The sequence below is a fragment of the Lissotriton vulgaris genome, chromosome 5 (assembly GCF_964263255.1).
Source record: "Lissotriton vulgaris chromosome 5, aLisVul1.2, whole genome shotgun sequence".
Taxonomy (NCBI): Eukaryota; Metazoa; Chordata; class Amphibia; order Caudata; family Salamandridae; genus Lissotriton; species Lissotriton vulgaris.
In genome coordinates, this window is record NC_141693.1 from 1,226,690,239 (window position 1) to 1,226,711,455 (window position 21,217).

Below are 21,217 nucleotides of genomic sequence, written 5' to 3' on the forward strand. Positions count from 1 at the left end.
TGTCATTGATTTATGCCATGCGTTCTTTTCCATCCCATTGCATCCAGACAGCAAATTTCTTTTCTCGTTTGAGTTTGACAGTCATGTCTACGTCTGGAATCGTGTCCCCCAGGGGTACACAGAAAGCCCTTCGATTTTTAATCAGATTCTAAAAAGGTGCCTTGAATCCTTAGTCCTGCCAAAAGAGTCTGTTTTGGTCCAGTACATAGACGATCTCTTAGTGGCATCTAAAAGTCAAAGCGACTGTGTTACTGATACCATTGCCTTATTAAATCATTTAGGCAAAGGAGGACATAAAGTATCACCTGACAAGTTACAGTACTGTAAAAATTCGGTGAAATATCTGGGGCACCAGATAGAAAAGGGTGTCAGAAAGGTCACTTCAGAAAGAATTAGAATAATTTGAGATATTGAATTACCCAGAACCCAGAAGGAAGTCAGAATGTTCCTAGGGGTTGTGGGATACTGCAGGCAGTGGATTGTGGGATTTGCTGTTTTAGCCAAACCTTTGATAAAAATGACCAAGAAAGGAGTAGATGATCCAGTTAGCTGGGATGACGAAAGCATGACCGCCTGGATAAAATTGCGAAATTGTCTGTGTTCAGCTCCTGCATTAGGAATGCCTGATTACTCCAAGAACTTTGAATTGTTCTGTGATACAGGAGACAATTGTGCACTCTCAGTCCTAACACAGGAACATGGTCTGACTAGACGCCCAGTGGCCTACTTTTCAGCCACTCTGGACCCAGTAGCTGCTGGGTTACCCGGGTGTCTGAAAGCAGTAGCTGCTACTTGCACAAGTCTGGAACAAAGTGAAAACATTGTCATGGGACATCCTGTAACGGTTTATGTTCCCCATTCAGTTGTGATTCTGTTGACCCGAACCAAGACCCAGTATCTCACACCTAGTCGGCTGACTAGGTATGAGAGATTTCTTATTGGTGCAGAGAATGTGATAATTTCCCGATGCAATATTTTAAACCCTGGGACCTTGTTGCCCCTCACCCAAAATGCAGAAGTAGAGGGTGAAATTGAACATAACTGTATTGACTTAACTGAGTTTAGCACCAAACCACGACCTGATATAAAAGAAACGGCCCTTTCCATAGAAGACCTTGTGATGTTTGTGGATGGCTCCTGTTTGAGACATGAGGATGGCGGGTTGAGTGCTGCCTATGCCGTAGTCACACTGGAAACGACCCTAGAAGCATCTTACTTAAGTGAAATAAAATCTGCCCAAGTAGCCGAATTAATTGCATTGGCAAGGGCCTGCAAACAAGGGAAAAATAAGAGAGTAACCATATACACTGACAGTCAATATGGTTACGGGGTTGTTCATGACTTCGGCCAGCTATGGTTACAAAGAGAATTCATGACTTCCTCACGTACCCCTATCAGAAATGGAAAAGTGGTACAAAACCTACTGGAAGCAATCCAGTTACCCAAAGAATTGGCGGTGGTCAAATGTGCTGCTCACAAATCTGGTAACGACGATGTGACAGCCGGAAATAGATATGCTGACCAAATTGCCCAATATTGCGCCCGATACAAAATGTCCCTAAAAATTCAATTATGGGGAGGCGGAAACAGCTACATGAAAAGTAATCAAGCGAAACCGCTTGCCCTCTACGCACTGTTGCGATTCCAAAATTGGATATTTGCTTAATACATGAATCCTCAATATGACCAATGTTCAACATGCATTTAATACATGAAAACACATGAACCTTTTGAATTTCCAATATGTATTTTTACTGACATGTCGATTTCATCAGGCATGATATACATTAGGTATAAAGAGATACCATGAGTTCATAGTTTTTGAAAAAATATATACATATAATGTTAACATCACATCAAACTTATTATAATTTGTCTAACAAGTTTGCCCAGCCCAATGCATTTCGGGCCTCTTGGCCCTTCGTCAGGGGCGGCACCTGAAATGACCCAAAAAATAAAGCTCTAGCACTTGAGTGAAAAAAGTTTTTCAACCGAAAGGTCATAGATTGCCGCAATGATGAATTACATGAATAAATTTGCTGGAAAAATTCCTGTTAAATCAATTGCAACCCCTGAAATGGACTGGTTCTGTACTGTACACTCACTTGTATGAATGAGAGAGAAATGGCGCAATGAAAAGACCGGATTAGACTGTGCCGACGTGAAAGACTTGATCAGTCACTCTAGGGAAAAAACGTACACCCTCAATTGTGTGGTAGAAAATTAATAATAACACAAATAATACGGCAGCTAAAAAAGGGTAACAGAAGCCACAACTCACTGGAAGAAAGTGAAACTGCTACGTGGTACGATCCTTGCCGTTTAAGATATAACTGATCCAAGGCTGGTAACCTCAAACACACGCTCGCCTCTACCGTGAGTTGCAAAAAACCCGCCTGTGGTGATCCTATTTGAAAAAATAAATAAAACTAACCTTAGTGAACAGTTATGTGCAGGACAAGAACTTATGTAGTGATAACTCTCACAGTTATCTAAATGTTCGGAAGCTTATATGCACGCAAAAAACACACGTAAAAAAACACACCTTGTTTACATTACGAGATGCGGTGATGGTCGACGTTTTCTCATGGTTACTTGCGTTGAATACTGTCCAAATTAACTAAAAAATAACAACAACACTGACATTATTCAAACAGCTGCCAACTTATGGTGTTTGAGAATGTATCTTCTTGGAGGGAACTGAAAGAGTTGCAGCAAGCAGCAGAAGAGGAGGAAAAGCAAAGATGGGAGACTGAGGAATGTCAGCCAAGGGACAGGGATGGTGTTATGGTTGATAAGACGGGTGTGCCTGTGTTACCAGATAGCATGGCTACCCCAATGGCCAGGATGATACACGGAGATACCCATATTGGGAGGGATGCAATGTGCCGTATGTTCCACCAAGTGTTCTATAACTCAAATTCAGGAACATCGCGGAGATGCTTTGCCAGAGGTGCTTAGTGTGCCAGCAGTTCAACGCAGGGAAGAGGACTGTAGTAGAGCAAAGTACAATTGGAAGGGCAGAAGGTCCTTTTGTCAGACTACAGGCAGACTTTATTCAGTTACCCATGTGTAAAGGATACAGATATGTCCTGGTAATAGTTTGCCTATTCTCAAGGTGGGTGGAAGCCTACCCAGCAAAGAAAAATGATGCCCTTACTGTAGCCAAGTTGTTACTCAGGGAGCTAATACCTAGGTATGGATTTCCAGAGACAATTGAAACAGACAGAGGTGGGCACTTTGCCAACGAAGTCTTAACAGAGCTCTATAAAGCATTCAAGATTGAGCCTAAGCTACACTGTGCATATCGTCCAGAGGCTTCTGGAATAGTCGAACAAGTGAATGGCACTATAAAATCAAGATTGGCAAAAATGTGCAATTCTACCAAATTGAACTGGATAGAAGCATTACCTCTTGTCCTGATGGGATAGAGAAGCATTCCAAACCGAAAGACAGGCCTAAGCCCCCATGAAGTACTAATGGGAAGAGTGATGCGACAGGCATGGGTACCCGGACACAAACTGCTAAGTATTTCTGATGATTTGGTACTAGAATACTGCAGGCAGCTGGGTGACCAAGTGCGTTCTATCTCTCACCAGATTGGGGAGACTGCTGTCGAATGGTCAACAACTCCAGCCCATAAACTGAAACCTGGAGATTGGGTTGTGCTGAAGAAACGTACCCGGAAGAGTTGCCTTGCACCAAAGTGGGGAAAACTGAGGCAAGTGATCCTTGTAACTACCACTGGTGTAAAGTGTGCTGGCGTGCCAAAGTAGATTCATGCCAGCCATACCAAGAAGGTAACCGAAGAAGAGGCGGCTGAAGCTGAAGGTGGTGCAGCTGAGGAGACTCCAGACGAGGGTCCGGATCTAGCTGATGTAATACTACCGAGCACCAGTCAAGACAAATGGTTCCCAGCAGACGATCTGATTCTTGATCCAATAAGAACCAGAAAGTATTCCTATCTAGATAGAGAGTGGGATAGTGAGGAAGAGACAGGACTAGAAGAAGAAGGTCAGGTTATCGAGATTCACTTCAGACCTGATCAGGAAATAGGTCAAGTAGGGACAGACCAAGTCATCGACACACCTCCAAAGACTCCAGAAACTGAAAAGGGACAAATAGTAATTAAAGCTGAAGTTCATGCGGAAGAAAATCAAGGGTTCGAAGAGCATGAACAGGAACAGATAGACATAGACGAACGCGTTCAGGAGACAGAGACAGAAACAGTTGAAAACCAAAGACAAATCCAATACATACCTGAACAGGGCCAGTTTAGAAACCAGGCAGAAGAAACTGAAGAAAGACCTGGAACTAGTCAGATAGGCAGGAAAAAAGACACTGACAAAACAGTAGTGCCACAACAGAACGAAAATAAAAGAGCTCGTGAAGAGGGCCAAATTACAGAGACAGCTAAAAGGCTCAGGAAGAAAAGTGAACCCAGATACATAAAAAGACTGAAATTAAGACTAAAAACTGTGGAAGAGAAAATAGAAGACCGTAAAAGAGCTGCTAGTGAAAGACAGAGAGCAGGAGCTCAGCAAAACAGACGCAGTACCAGAGTAAAAAGACAAAACAAAAACTATCGGAGTCCTGAATGGACTTACTTGGTGTTGGAAGAAATTGATGATCCCGAAATAAGAGATAAAAGCGACCAAGATTCAGTTGAGGATCTGAGTCCTGAAGAAGAAGACCCAACTTGAAAGAAAAACTGCGTAAGCCTCTTGTGTTGAGAAACAAAGAGGGGTTGGAAAGCCACCTGTAAGCTAAAATGTCTGATTCAAATGTGAATGGAAGACCTAGGGCGAATTGTTGTAAAACTTGCTGTAAAATATGCTTATGTAGTGTAGCGATAGTGATAGTAATATGGATAGGACTAACAGTCTTTATACCCTTTATGATCAGTAAGGATACTAACCTGTACCCCACTAAATCAGTGTCACCAGACACAGAAGTTGTACATACTGAAGAAACACCACGAAGTGTAGAAAGACGTGACAATTCAGTTAGCCTGAGACAAACCCGACCTGACTTAGAAGCACCAGATAAGGAAGGACTACATTTTCACAAGATGAGAAACAGATCACATTTAAATGTCTTTGCAAATCTTTTAGTGCATTATGTAGAAGCTATGGAAATAGAAGATTGTTATGTCTGCATGAAACTACCCACGTCAGTAGCTGAAGGTGTGACCTATCACCATTTACCCCTGAACTATGGAATTTCCTGTAGTATATTAGCAAGCTTATTTTATAGAAGCACTTTACAGTACTACTATTCAAACACTGACGTGATTTTTTCTGAACTGCCTATTCGGGGAAACCTGAATATTGTACATGTTAGAAGTGAAGTGACTCGTTACATGGGAGAATACTTCCTGACTATAGGTGACATAGATTTAAATGAAGCTCGCAGAGATAATTTGACTTGTTCATTACATGAACAAGAGAAAATGTTTTTGAAAATGGCAGAAAAGAGAAGGGAGAGTTTCCAAAGAAAGGCCAATGATAAGAGACAGAAAACTCCTAAATGGGCTGAAAACATGGAGGGCACCTCAAATGGTGAAGCTAATCCTGCGCTGTTGCTGGACTTTGAACGGAAAGGGAAACTCTGTCTTCATAGAGAAAAGACTAGTTATTATAACAATGTATTCATCGGTTCCAGTGAATGCGAGCATAATTACAAGGTAATTGGAGGTTGGGGTTTCAAAAATGGGTCAGAACCTGTGTTTCCCGGAATTTATTATATATGTGGAAACAAGGCTTATTTCAAATTGCCGGATCACTGGTATGGAAGCTGCTATTTTGGCATTGTCTTCCCGAAAATATACCATGTGAACAACGCCGCTGGAAGCAATGAAAATACTAATGGTTTAGTACGTAGTAGATGTGAAAGTGTAGGAGAAATTATAGGTGATATATTTAGTGCACTGATACCTGGAGTGGGAGTGGTTCTGAATACTCACCGTATTTGCAAATTATCTACAGTAGTGGGTAGGTTGTCTACTGACACTGCTGCTGGATTCCTGCTGGTCAATACTGAAATGGTTGCGATCAGATCAATGGTTTTACAGAATCGCCTTGCTCTTGATACCTTATTGGCAAAAGAGGGCGGAGTCTGCAGGATGCTGAAGGCGCAACATTGTTGCACTTACATTCCTGATAAAAGTGTAGAAATTAAGAAATATGTATGAAACATAACTAATTTAGAAAAAGAACTCAAACCACTGGAGGTTGATAGTGCCTGGAAGAGACTGACTGATGGTCTCTCCTCTGTAGGTAGTTGGTTTTCTAACATAGGCCGCAGTCTTGTGGGGAAAATACTGATGCCAATAGCTGGAATAAGTTTGATTGTGTTTATTATAATCATTTGCTGCAAATGTCAAAAGTGCAGAAAGAAGTACACTGTAAATAGAAGGGGAGTGAAACGAAATGTGGATGAGCTGGAGTTAGAAGAATTGAGAAATCAAATCTACAAAAAGGCCAAGAGTTTCCATCCTAATAAGGATGCTGAGAAGAGACTCAACAATAAATGTATTGAAATAGAAATGAGTGAGATGTAAGAAAGAAAGTTGGCATCTGTTTCCATTAATAGTGATGATAGTAAATATCATCAAAGAGGGGATTGATGGAGCAAGTATTCGCACGTAAAGCGACTTGCTCACATTCATGAACCTCGTTAACTTGTAATAGTATTAACCAATCCTGTTTGTCATTAATATTCCACTTTTACAGTACACGCGGGTGTCCCAGAGACGCTTGCCTATGTGTCTATTAATCCTAACCACGCTTGCATACTACAGAATGGCCGCTTCGCAGAAATCCAGTCTGCGCATGCGTCGGTCATACCCATGTGATGTGACGCACTCGCAGTTTTGGAGGGATATTTTGCTCATGCGCATTGTAGCTAAAATGGCCGCTTGTCTCTAAACACGCTCTCTGCTTGCCCATGCCGCTTTGCATTTCTATCTATTTCTGCTTAACTCTTAACCGCTATAGTTATTATAAAGTAAGGGGTGCAGTGTAGATTATCGCGGTGTACAGTGTATTCATTTTTTCCTGTGTTTCTAATTTGTTTTCGCTTACTTTTCATGTACCGCGTATCTGGGGCCTGGGAGTGGGGAGCCTCTCCATCTTAGAAGTCTATGTGGACCCGATCACGTGACATGAGGACCGGGCTTTGCATCAGTGGAACTCAGCCAGCTGGCTACCGAAGCTGAGACGCTCCTGGGAATCTAACCCTTAACCCAGGGAGAAGCTGCTGAATTTCACCTGAAAATGTTACATTTGTTTCTTCCCACTGTGTGCTCTATTGTTCTCTTCTACACGTATGCCTGGGAACAGGAATGTAAGGGGTGGGTACTGATAATGGCATATTAAACATGGGAACCCAGAATTTTAGGTCGTGACAATGACCTAACCACCTCTTCTGACCAATCGTAAGTTGGGACCCTGTCACTTGCAACATTTGTGGGTGGTCTAGGGACCCGAAAAAAGGTATAACTAGCCTAGTTTTAGTTAGAGAAATTGTCCGACTTGTCCGAATAGCTGACCTGTCACCGACCCTACGACTCTATAGGTGATTGATACAGAGCGCTGCGGAGCACTCTGTTCGAACTTTCCACAAACTCCAAGGGGTGGAAATAGTCTTAAGTGCTGGCGGAGCACTTTGCTGGGAGATTCGAGAACCCAATCGGAGTTACTGGCGGATTCCGTGCAGTGAGGAGGTAGCGCAGGCGTTGCATCCGAAGCTGCAGGTGTTGGTCGTGCCCTTTGGTGAGCCCAGTCCTGACCCAAAGTCCTGAGGGGTATCCTGTCCTGATTTTCCGTGAGCTGTATCTGCTCACCTACTGGCATCCTAAATCCTTGAGGGTCCTTGTCCTCGCCTTTTCCCGAAGCTGACCCGTGGCCAGGGTTAGTCTTCATTCCTGTCCTAGGTAAATATAACTTGTGGGTGTCCGTTTTCTATCCTTTTCCTTCCTGTTCTTTAATAAAGCCTCTATGCCCATGATAATCTCTCCGTTCTCTCTAATCTCGCATATGCAAATTGTTTATTAGCATGTTCCCTTTTTCCCCTTCCTATAAGGCATATTGAAACTGTTTTTGCATGAATAGTGTGATGAACTTTATTGATGTTTAGGATTTAAGTAAGTTTAATAGATAGACTAAGATTAGGGTCTGAGTCACTTATAGGTTTTTAGAAATTCACTGACTAATGTGTTTAGAACTTACCTACCCTAGTTTAAGCCTGAATTGAATAGCCTGTTCCCTGTTACCCTTATCCTATAGAATCCCACTTGCACTCAATGGTGCTCGCCCTTATCCATAGTTACATTATTGTCGTTATCTTGATCATTGATATTTTGATTTGCATCAGCCTTATACTCTTGTCACTTTGAATCTTAATTACTATATACAATCCTTAAAACCCTTCCGGTGTCTGTGGTCGTTGAAGAATCACGATTGTTATTGAATGTATAGAATATTTTTTTAGGATTATCTTGTCACTTGTCCTCTACTAGCTCCTGATCCGTCAGGAAGAGTAAGTGCCTGTGGTAAGTCAGGTACCATGGTAATAGTGTTAAAGAAAACACATGCAAAGTACTGATAGTAGTGTGTAAACTTGCCCGACTCACAAAATTAGTATCATAATCACGTCATGGGCCCAAGTGCGTGAAAATCTGGTAAACTCAGAGCCGGGTGACCTGCGCCCTCTATCACTACCACTCTACAAAGGGGCAGAATGATATTCCAAACAGCCAAAAGCATGAGGTGAAAAGTACCTGCCACTGTGGGCATAGCTAAAGCATTCCACGTGGCAACAACAGCTATAGGACAGCTGAGCTATCAAGCCGGAACTAAAAATGAACTGCGTGGCCCTGACAAGTCACGCAAGTGTTTCCAAAGTTTTGAATGAAATATTCCGTCTCCACACTTGCTTGTCCCAGCCCCACCCTCTCTGCCGCTCCCCGCAGCTCAGCAGGAAGAGCAGGAATGTTGGCTGCTGGGCGCACGCGGATGGGAAGCGGCAGGGGGTGTTCCCGGGATTCACGGTTTCTGTCTCCTCCCCGTTCACTGCCCTTCATGGGCAGAGCTCGAGGCGCTCAGAAGGATCCCCGGCGCTGCGCTCCTCACAGCCTCTCAAGAGCACAGCACAAAGCTTCCGGCCGCTTCTGCGGACCACAGGTAGGGGGCGCTAGACGCGGTAAATCGGGGCTTGATGGGGCGGTGGATAGAAGACGAAGGGGGTGGTGGGTGGGATGCCAAGGGCTGCTGTTCAGCGCGAGTAGGGCACCATAAAGAGTACAGAAGGGGTGCCGGACGGGATATATTGAGGAGCAGGCGCACTGTAGGACAGTTCAAAAGGACAGGAAGAGACCTGTTGAAATACCGGACAGGCAACGGGAGCTAGACGGTTGAAGGGTGCAGGCGGAACCGGTGGGAGTGCGGTCTGAATAGGAAATTAAAAAGTTTGTTCGCTGGATATGGCTGGCAGATAGCGCTGGGCAGGATAAAGGTAGGAGGCGCTTGACAGACAGGACTGATAGATGGAGATAAACAGAACAGGTAGGAGCCGCGTGGGCAGCAGGTGAAGGCTCCCCGGGCACCTACGGGCGCACCGGGAGCTAGGTGTGCGTCTCTGCGGAGGAGAGGTACGGAAGCTGGAAAGGCCGGGTGGCACTGAGGACAGGTGGCTAACGCCAGCCAGGACAGCTGGCAGGAGGAGAGAACACGTCGGGGCGTCTTAGAGGACACTGTGGGCTGTTTGAGGGTGAAAGTATGGTGCCGTACCCATACAGTATTCAATAAGGTACCAGGCGATGGTTGGTTGGGGGTGTTTGGCAGGACAGGTAAGTGTGCTCGACAGGACAGGTAAGGGCGCCTGAAAGGACAGTGGGCTGATTCTGCTTAGGACGGGGAGATGGACAGAGAGGGGCTTCAGAAATGACAAGTAGGCCGCCGGAAAGGACGAGTGGGGGCGCACCAGAGCACAGACGGAGGCTCTGGACAGGCCACTTGTGAACCAGACCCACTTTGTAGTAGTATTTTCTGCGGGGTGAGTGTTTAACTGGAACAATCTTTAATATTTTGGGACTTTTCATTGGTACAGGGCAAAGCGGAGGACCCGGGCAGAGGGGCAAAACTCGCACCCTCTAGGTGGGCGCCTGAGGCCCCGGAGCGCCCCGCACAGCCCGAGCAGTGGATACAGGAGGAGGTGTAGAAGGACAGCGCCGAGAGGCAGGTGCGTGAGTAAGAAGAGCCCATCAATTCAGTCATGTACACTTTCAATCACTGATAACAGCACAGTGCCGTGCCAATATACCTGTCCTGGCCTACAGCAGCGTTTCCACTGCCTTCCATCTCCTCGGACCCTCACGCTGTTATAATAGTGCACCCCAACCCTATCTACCCTACAGCGCAGCGCGCGCGGCCAGTCCCGGGGCACATGAAAAGCGCTGCCAGCGCACCTCAGTTCTGTTCTAGAGCAGCAACGCCTCTTCCTTTGGGACCCACACATCTCTGCACGAGGGTGCACCCCAGGCCTGGCCTGCAAGGGTTTAGAACCTCACACAGACAGGCTAACATCTGCAGTTTCACTCGCACCGCCTTTTCTTATTTGACAATTGGAAACCCACACATGGTTCTGCCGATGCAACCTGTGGCAGTGCTCTCTGCCCCTAGTCAGTCAGGCAATGCTTGAACCCTCTGACCTCTCAAAGTGCAGCGCATCTTCCGCGTCACCTTCATGATCTAGTCATTGAGAAAAGAGTGTCCGCCCTGCTCCAGAACCATCTAAATAAGGAAACCTGCCGGGCCGGTACCTCCCAGGTCTCTCAAGCGCATTAAAGCGCTTTCCACAGACACGGAAGCAGGGAGCGGCGCAAGGCGCTGCTCACCCACAAAGGCCGTCCTCAGATACCCTGTGGAAAAAGCGGAGGGCGGCCTCTGCCTCTGAGGCGGAGAAGCCCGCTCCCTGCTTCCGTGCCTCACGGGACCCTCTGCGCCTTTCCGGCTGGATTCCCTGCCTAACTGTCACTGCGCCAGGGAGACCCTTAGCGCCATTCAGCACAAAATCAACGAATGTTTGTGTCTCACGAACTGTGAGATATGAAAGATTTAGGGCCCCCTCATCACATTCCGCAGGGGGGTGGGGCATCATTTTGCATCATGCACTGGCATGGGATACTTGTCGTCCACACCTTCATGAGCAGAAGCAAAGAGACTGCCAAAGGTAAAGATTTACAATCCTCTCCTTGGCCGAGGCCCAGGATGTGCGTCATGCATGGTGGACCCATCTCCCAGGCAGGGCCGGCTTTAGGGCAGTGCTACTGGTGCAGCCGCACTGGGCGCTGACCTTTGGAGGGGGCGCTGACCTTGGTGGGGGGTCGCTTTGTTAAGCAATGACTTATAATTGGAGAGATGAGGTTCACTTTTGCTTGGTGGTAGTGAGAGAATACGAGGAGACAGTCATTGGGTGTGTGGGGGGGCAAACATATTTGTCGCACCGGGTGCCACCAGCACTAAGGCCGGCCCTGCTCCCTGGTCTTCCAGAGTATGTGGAGTGAATGGGTGGAAGTCCCAGCTCGGCCAGCCCAGCACCGGTGATGCAGTGTTCCTGAAGTAGTGCAAGGATAACATTTTTTGGAATACGGTTTTGGGTCGAAACCTGGGTTGAACCTCGACTCCTCCCGTTGTTAACGCGCTTGTAAAGTGTGTCCCACCAGTTCTGTGTGACTCTGAAACTTTCATTTGTGGTTTTGGAAAGCAGCTCTGTAATTCTTGTGAGAGGTTCTGACGCCCATTGGGACCTCATTCCTACATATATAACACTCCTAAATAAAAATGCAGCACGCAGGCTACAGACACCTCACACACTAGCACCCACATGTAGCATTACATCATTTTCATCCATGGATACTTTTCACTGCCTCTGCAGCATCACCTTCATGGAGATCTGGAAGACATTTTCTCATCAAAGTCCCCATCTCTCAATGATTACATGTATCCTGTTGTCATCCCCTAAACACCTCAACCTCTCTGTCTTAGTTGACCAAGCCTCTCTCTATTTAAGTTCCACCCTCCACCCTGACCAGCTTTAAACACCAACCCTTTCTCTTCACCACAAATTATGTACAGTGTTCACCCCACCTTCTCAGGATACTACACCATGCACACAGGCCAGCAGGTCCTGAAGGCAGAGCTGGCCTTTACTCAGAGAGCACCCTGGGTGAAACGAAATTTGATTCCCCCTCCCACTCGCCCACTTTAAATGTCCAAGTGTTGACAACTTGGCAGGAGTAGGAAATAGGTGAGGGGAGCTAGATTAAGAAGCTCCATGAAATGAAAAACTCAAAAAGCAGAAGAAGGCACCTGAACCCTCCAGTAAAAAATGTGTAAACACACTTTTCTTTGGACCTAAGCTGACAGGGAGACTGCTGCAGGGAGCTCTATAGGTCGGCACCCTGGGCACGGGAACAGCTCACACATGCTAAAGGGTGGACCTGCCTCCGGACTAGACACTTGGCTCGACTTTCTCGACAACTAACTCAAAATCTTCACCATAGGCAAACCACCATACTTAAAGCTAATGTGAACACTTCTTCTACAATAGATCAACCATTTGCACAGTTAAAGTCAACCAACCAAACTTATATCAACTTTTACCCAATCTGAGTCACTGTGCGACACTGAGCTGAACCCTACACCCAAATAGAGCATCCTACATCAATCAAGAGGATTCTGATCTCAGTAATTGCCAACCTCCATCAACCAAGTTCAACTCTTTACCCAATGACTGTTACAATATGTTAATCATGATCTATCCTTGGGTAGTAAGTGCCATTGAATGTCAACAAAGATCAAGTCTTTGTCCATTCACAGTAACCCTGCATCAGCTGAGAGTAAGTAAGGCTTTGCCCAACAATAACCAATATCACATAACCAAGGTGGACCATTTCCTCAATATAAACCACCCTGTAACACCAAGATCAAGCCTTTGACAATATTAAATTAAATTACGCTGACATAGAGACTGCTGGGTATGACAGCAAGGAAAAATCCCAAAGATAGCACATTGCGATGCGGAGTACTGAGTCATTATCCAGGATGCTGTTGATGATGGGCTTATGATGCAAGGGCCTGCATCAGGGATGCGTCGTATACCGGCAGTTCAGATGAAGCTGCGAGCTGTGAGGGGAATGCAAAGTCCTGGCGCCAAGAAAGTCTAAACAGCAGAGGCGATGCGTTGGTTTTACTCAGGGTTGGGCCACGCAGCAGAGGAGATGCATCGGTTCTGCTGGGTTCACAGATGGGCGGCAAAGCACCTTCAGGCCCACTTCCAAGGTTCCTGGACTTGTGAGGCACCACATTGCAGGGTATGGCTCACAGTTGCAGAGTCCAGGAGCTGGTTACAAGGGACTAACCCTTGTGGTAACTCTGGTAGTGTTGGGTCCAGGTTGCAGGTCTAGTCCTTCTCACCCAGGCAAGAGGGCAGCAGGTCAGCAGGTCAACACAGCAAGGCAGTTCAGGCCAGTAAAGCAGCAGTCCTTTCAGTAGCGCTGCAGTCCTTCTTCCTGGAAGTTTTCCACAGGTCCAAAAGAGTACTGAAAAGTTGGAGTCTGACATTCAATATTTATACCTGGTGCCTTCTTTAAAGTAGGAGAAGCTTCTAGAGGATTCCCTTCGAAGTGCACAGATTTCCTGCTTCCCCTGTCCTGGCTCAGAACTAACTACAGAGGGTATACAGCACTTTATGTCCAGCCAGGACACAGCCTATTCAGGGGCAAGTGGGGCTGTGCCCAGCTCCACCTTCACATCCTGCCAGTGATGGCCCAAACATGCACACCTAAGATCTCTATTGTGTGTGGCTGTTTGGAAGGAATACACAAAGGCAAAGCACCAACTACACTTAGTCTTATGCCCAGTAGCGGTCGGCAGTAGGTGTTTCTATAGGGCGGTGACGTGGGCAGGAGGAGGGGCAGGGAGGGGGGAAATAATGTATGGATTACGGAGTTTTACAGGTAAGTAAACATTTAAATACATAAAACGAATTTCGTTGCGCACACTGCATCACCAAATGTGATGCAGTGCGCGCAACGAAATTCGTTTTATGTATTTAAATGTTTACTTACCTGTAAAACTCCGTAATCCATACATTATTTCCCCCCACCCTGCCCCTCCTCCTGCCCACGTCACCGCCCTATAGAAACACCTACTGCCGACCGCTACTGCTTATGCCCCAGGAACAGGCTGAAAGCACTGAATTGCTAAGGGAGGAAAATGTCAACTCTTTAAAAGTGGCATTTTCAAAGTTACAATTTAAAATCCGACTTTACCATAAAATAGGAATTCTCATTACAATTCCAGAGACATCCAACATGAACTGTTTACCTGTTCCCATTTGAAAGTTATCCTTCTTAAATGTAATAAGGTTACCCCAATGTTATTATATGGGAGAGGTAGGCCTTGCAATAGTGAAAAACACATTCAGGAGTTTTTCACTAGCAGGACATCTAAAACATATAAGAAAATGTCCCACGTGTTAGGTACATCGCACCCTGCCCTATGGGCTGTTTAGCTCCTAACCTGTGGGTGACTTACATGTATTAAAAAGGAAGGTTTGGACCTGCGAAAAAGGTTTATATTGCCAGGTCAAAATTGCAGTTCAAACCTGCACACAGGCTGCAATGGCAGGCCTAAGACATGTTTAAAGGGTTCCTTAAGAGGCGGGCACAATCATGCTGCCGGCCTACTCATAGCAATTAATTTACAGGCCCTGGGCACATGTAGTAGCACTTTACTAGGGAATTATATGTACATTAAATAGGCCAAATGAGGCGAGACCAATGTTACCTTATTTTAAGGAGTGAGCACATGCACTTTAGAACTGATTAGCGGGGGTAAAGTCCACATAGTCCTAAGGCCAACAAAAAAGAGATCAGGAAAATATGGAGGAGTAAGGCAAAACGTTTGGGCCTCGTTTCATTATCTGTCAGTGCAACCAGACCAGTAGTTATACTAACTTAAAAAGCTTCATAATGTTTAATACAGTTCAAGTATATCATTTATGACCCATGCATGTTAACGAAACAGACTTCATTTATTTATTGAAAATCCAGTTAACAGCTGCATCACCAGCAAAGTGGCCTGCTCATGAGCCGATGTTCTGAACTGTAACAGCCCATGCTTTACCAGTTCGTGAGCCCACAAACATCTCCTCCAAATCACCCCCGCCTTGATCTGCAGCAAATTCTAATGCTGTACCTCTCTCTCCCCACCAGGGCGGCAGGCTTTGCAGCGAGCAGCGGATAATGCCCCGGGCATGCAGCTGTTTCCATGTCTCTGAATCTTCGGAAGATGAGGTAAGGCAGCAATTCATGTGAAACCGAGGTCTAAAATGACTACTCTACCACAGCCTTCCACTGAGAGGCAATGAGTGAATGAGCAGCGAGCCAGGACGTCCACAAATTCAAGCAAGAGAAGTGTCCACAGACTGCCCTTACAGTGCCCATTCTGTGTGAGAGGGAACCTTGTAAATGAGCATCGCCCATTTGAGACTTGGAAAGGCAGCGCATGCTGCACCTGTTCAAAGTGTGTGATGGAAGTTTGTGCCATTGCAGTCTGTGCTGTACCTGTCACATGCATGTGTGTTGTGGAGCCATAACGTGCCTAGACCCTCTGCCTGTGTGACGGAAGCCTGCAGTTGTACGCTTGTTATGATGGATGCCTGTTCTGATGTACAGAACAGAATTATACATAGAACTAGATTCTATTTGCCGAAATGTGTCCTGTGCCTGTAGTTTGAAGAAGCTCTCCCCCTCACAGAGGCAATATTCCACTGTTACATGCCATGCTGCCATCCCCTTGTTATGTTATGTTAGCAGAATTTGTAGAGCGCATTACTGCCCGAAGGCTTCTAAGCACTACTCAGTTCAGGCTCAGAGTGTCGCAGGACAGTAAAAGCTACCAAGACCTGACCAACCAGGTCTTTACAGCTTTCCTGAAGGCAAGGACTTGGTGCTGTTTTAATGCAGAGAGGCAGTATGTTCCATGCGTTGGATGCTTCCAGCACAATGCTCTTTACCCCCACCCCCTCATTGTTTGATTCTTGGCAGTGCTGCTAATTTAGCGTTTACTGATCAAAGATTTCTGACAGTGAGATACCGTTTGAAGCTATGATTCAAAAAGACAGGACCAAGATTATGAAATGCTTTATAAACTAGGCATAACATGTTAAATGCAATTATTTGTTTATTAGGAAGCCAATGCACATTTTTATGTCTTGAGACACAGAGCAAAATTTGGGAATTTTTAACAAAAGTCCAGCTGCAGCATTTTGCAGGACCTGAAGTTTGTTAATATTGTACTCATGAGTGGTCAGAAGAAGGCTGTTATAATAGTCTATTTTAGATAAGATTAGAGAGGTGACTAATGTCTTTTGCAATTCAGCAGGTATAAAAGGCAACATCTTGTTAACTATTCCAAGTGTATTAAAAGTGGATGAAGTGAGCTTAAATACCTGATCTGTGAAGTTAGGTTTATTTTCAATAGGCACTCCCATGTTGCGAGCTTTTTCCACTGTAAGAGGGATAGGGCCCATAATAGCTGGTCAGGCTGATGGGCCCCAAAAAGACGAATGGGGTCCAAAAAGAAGAACTTCTGTTTTTCCTGCTTTCAATTTAAGCCAATTACTGTCCATCCAATCGTGGACAGCCAGCATGCAGTCATGAAATACAAGCCCTTTGCCAGCATCATCTTTCCCTCTGGAAACAACACTTTGAGTGTTGTTAGCGTAGGATGTAAGGGAGAATCCAAAGCTTCTAATTAGATTAGATAAAGGGGAGAAATAAATATTACAAATGGTAGGGCTCAATGAGTTTCTCTGCTGGACTCCACATGGAAGGGAAAAAGGACGAGAAGCAAAGCTCTCCAATTTTGCCACTTGCTCCCGATCCGTTAAATAGGATTTTAACAAGTGCCAAGCCAAGCCTGTCACCACACAGGTTGCTAACAGATCTAGTAGTAATTCATGACTGACAGTGTCAAAATCAGCCAAGAGATCAAGCAGGATAAGGGATGCCCCTTTTCCTTGATCCAATACTTGCCTGCCTTGAGGTTGCCATGAGTAAAGCTGTCTCCGTGCCTTTCCGGAAACCCAATTGGGTGGTATCTAGGAGTTTGTTGGACTCAATAAAGGTTACCAGCTGGTCATTAAAAAAATGTCAGCAGTTTTGCTGGTAATGGAAGACGGGAAATTGGACGATAATTGGTTGGGTCATTATGGTCAAGTGAGGCTTTTTCTTTAGAAGGGGAATCAAGACTGCTTTCTTCCAAATGTTTGGGAAGATGCCCATTTTACACATGGCTTGATAGATAAGTGTTAGTTTAGGCAGGATAACTTCTGCTGCCAGTTTAGCTATGTTAGGCGGGCAGGGATCATATGGGGACCCGAAGTAGAAGTTTCCAGTAGATTTCTAATGTCCTCATTTGATGGGGCGATAAATTGTGTCAGGATTTTAGCTGTCCCGAAGGGTGGATTGCACATATTAGCATATGATTGAGTGGGCTCTAGTTTAGAGTTTGAGAATTTTTTTAACTTGTTTCTACTTTTTCTAAAGAGAACTTTGCCAGAGTATCACAAAAAGATTGATTAGCAGTCAGGGATTTGTTGTAGCAGTTACTAGTTAATTCTTGATTGTCCAAAAAAGTTCTTTAGTTGAGTCTTTAGCTTCCTCAATCTTTTTTGTAAAGTATGATGCCTTGGCTTTCAAGATAAGATCTTTATAAATGGCTAAATATTGTTTATATTTTGCCCCCTCTCCCTCTTTATAGGCCATTCTCCACCTTCTTTCCTGGTTCTACATATTTGCTTACACTTCCTAAGTTCCAATAAAAACCATGGGGAAGAGGGACTTTGTTGTTTTATTTTAACAGTTCTGACAGGAGCTACTTGATTTGAAGCAGTTTCCAGACACGTATTATATTGATTAGCTGCTGTCTCCAAATCAATTGCAAGAGCTAGGGGTGTATTCTCCGGTACTTAATTAAGATGGTCTGGCTGCACGGTTCACCCAGCTCGTGAAAGTAAAGTAAATGGTGATTTCTTTATATTAGAGTTAAACTGCAGAAGAGACAGTTCAAAGAAGACTGACCTATGGTCGGACCATGCTACGTGAGGTGTCTTTACATTGATTAGTAAAAATCCCATCAAAGGTGTGACCTGCCTGATGTGTTGGTTCTTGCACTATTTGATCTAAGCCTAACGCTGAGAAAGTTTGAAGCAGTGCTGCAGTATCAGGGTTTGAATTTGCCTCTAGATGGTAATTAAAATTGCCCAAAACCGTGTTGTTGGTTTCTAGGATGCAGTGCTCCAGAAGGCTAGCTATTTCCTGAGGAAAACTTTATCTGGACTTAGGTGGTCTATATAAGATCATACCCTTACATGATTGTTGCTTGTTGACCTCTATAACAAAGGAGATTGTTTCTCTAAAGGAGAGGAGAGAGGGCTGGCAGCTAAAAGCAAAAACGTATCTAACAATAACTGCTACCCCTCCTCCACACTTAAATTCCCTATCGTATCTATAAAGATTAAAACTCTGTGGTAGTGCTGCCTGTATATATATTACAGGTGGAGTCAGCCCAGGCTTCAGTAGGAAAAGCTAGTGCAGGTCTATGTGTTTCCATGAATAAATGGTTTTATTAAGGATCTGCTATTTAGCAGTACACAAGATAACACATCTGGGGCCAGATGTAGGTAATCCCAGATTACCGATTCTTAAATACCGAATCATACCGATTCGGTATTTAAGAACTGGCAATTGGGATGTAGGTATTTTTACCGATTCAATTACCGAATCGGTAAGATGCGGTAATTACCGAATCAGTATTTTCCGATTCGGTAATTGCCATTGATTCCTATGGGCTTTGAGGCCCACAGGAATCAATGTCAATTACTGAATCGGTAAATACCGATTCGGTAAAATTACCAAATTTACAAGGGGTGTCACTTTGACACCCTGTTGCACCCCTGATTCTGGCTTGTGCGCAATGTGACACACATACATGCCCTTAGGGCATGTATGTGTGCCACATGGCACCGGTGTACATGCACAGATGTGCATGCCCACAGAAATTCATTGTTTACCACCAAGTATTATTTGGTGGTAAATAACGCATTCCTAAGGGCCTGTGGCACTGTTTTCAGTGCCACCTACATCTGGATTTACAGAATCGGTAAATTTACCGATTCGGTATTTTACCAAATCGGTAAATATACCGAATCTGTAACTTTACCGATTCTGTAAATTCAGGCCCCCTACATCTCAATATCCAAATACCGGTCGGTAACGGCCGAAATCGGCCGTTACCGACCGGTATTTGGCGACCTACATCTGGCCCTTGGTCCTTTGTTAGCTACTTTACTAGGTCCCTTTCATTTGTAATTTTTTATCACTATTAATATTTTTTCTACTAGTTGCAAAGGGAATTATTTTGTATGAGTGGGGTTTGATCTCAGAAGAGAGCTTACTGGGTTCAGCCATAACTTTTAGATTGCATGAGGACAATCTACCAATGAATTAAATGTAAGTAGGGAACAGGCGATATTAAACAACTTTCCTTCTTACCTTTATTAAGCGCTAAATGGGTTTTTTCAGCTAAGTTGCAGAGATTCCTGATCTGATTAAAAAAGACCAGGGTGTCGGGCCCTGGACCTGATTCTGGCATGGACGGGCGCAGGCGGGCTTGCCTTAGGTGTGCCGTCGGCGTGCCAGCGGCACACTGTTGCGTGCGACCAGAGCGCGCCCGGGTCTTCATCTAATAAGAGCCTAATCCCCGGGAAGTTAGAAAGAGCTGGACTGCCAACAGCAACCTAAAATGGCAGCCAGCTAGAGGCGGAACTAGAAGTGCAAAGGAACTCTCTCCGCTCAATCGAGAAGCACCCACAGCGGACAGGCGAGTTGGGAGGCATACAGCAGGTAACATCCACACCAATAAAAAGAAGATTCAATTAAAATACAAGCAGAGAGGAATGGTTAAAAGCAAGCAATCTCAGAAGTCAACTGCAAGGTATTGGCCTGAGACCAGAGAACATGAAATAAAATGTTAAGGTTATAGCAGCACCTTACTCGCACTAGCGTCCCTTCCCCACACAATTGTCCCTTCTATTCTTTTGGTGTGCCCAATGATTCCCTAATTCATGGGACCATGCAGGACATCACTTCAGTTATCCCAAGTTAAACTTGACTGATGTGGGAGAATGTGGATGCCAAATATTCCCCATGCAATTGTTTTTCAAAACATCCCCCCTCTATCACCTTACTATATGGTTATGGCCGCAGATCGCAGTAGGTTTGTAATGTCTTGTGGTACCCCATGGCTGTGCCAGAAACAATGGGGAGTGTTCCTGCCAGCAGAACAGCAAGGCCCCTGCTTTTTTTCGCCCTTCACTATGGGGGATGGCACAATCCTTCTAGCTCAGGCAGCCTCACCTGAAAATCACCTGAAGAAGCCCTGAAATCTACCCAGCAAAACTGGCAGAAACGGTCTTATGTGGAGTTCTTTTCTTACGTCTGGCTTAGGCCTGGAATACACATCAGATCCAGCTCGCACAGCTTCTGTCAACCAAGGGAGCAGTCTGAAGGTATTAGCCAAACACTTAAATATGTCAATGTCGTGATTGGCGCTGGGTACCTACCCAGCTGAAGAAGACAGAGAATAAAGCTGCGCCTGCATTAAAACGGACTGCGCACTCATATGTCTGCACCGGTTTGGACCAGTGGTACTTCAGTGATTAGTTGTCTGTGCTTCCCTTTGCTGTGACCAGCTCTGGAGCTCTGGTCCTGCTGCTGTCAGCCTGTCTGTCCGGAAGTGCTGCCTTCGCTTCTCTTTTAGTGTTTGCTTAAGGGCAATGTACAAGGGAGCCATAGGGATGGCCAGGTTTGGCTTCAGCCCCCACAGACACCCAGGACTCGGGGGGAGCGGTTGTATGGCTGACAATGAAGTGCAAACGAGCTGACCCCCATGTACGGTGACTGCGTGGCGCACACGCTGTCTAGCACCACCATGTGGACTGGTGTATGTGTGAGGTTCCACCCTGTCATCCATAGGCCCCCTGGCATCAGTTAAATGTGGTGGTAGCATGGGCTCCCATGAGACCTGAGCCTGGGTGCCAGACAAATGTCCCTATGCCATTGGTGTTGCCTGACTGAGCACACTTT

General features: G+C 45.3%; 1 protein-coding gene across 2 annotated transcripts in view; it reads left to right on the forward strand.

The window, feature by feature from the left end:
• The first annotated feature begins 9,048 nt into the window (after nucleotides 1-9,048).
• Nucleotides 9,049-21,217, forward strand: part of LOC147712358 (uncharacterized) — a 61,705-nt gene continuing 49,536 nt past the window's right edge. Inside the window, exons 1-3 of one of the 2 annotated variants that reach the window (XM_086923056.1) lie at nucleotides 9,049-9,185; nucleotides 10,111-10,242; nucleotides 15,281-15,361. In XM_086923056.1, the coding sequence (XP_086779182.1) occupies nucleotides 15,311-15,361 (51 nt within the window). In that variant the 5' untranslated portion in view covers nucleotides 9,049-9,185; nucleotides 10,111-10,242; nucleotides 15,281-15,310. The remainder of the gene's footprint in view (nucleotides 9,186-10,110; nucleotides 10,243-15,280; nucleotides 15,362-21,217) is intronic. The other variant, XM_086923055.1, reaches the window with a different exon arrangement.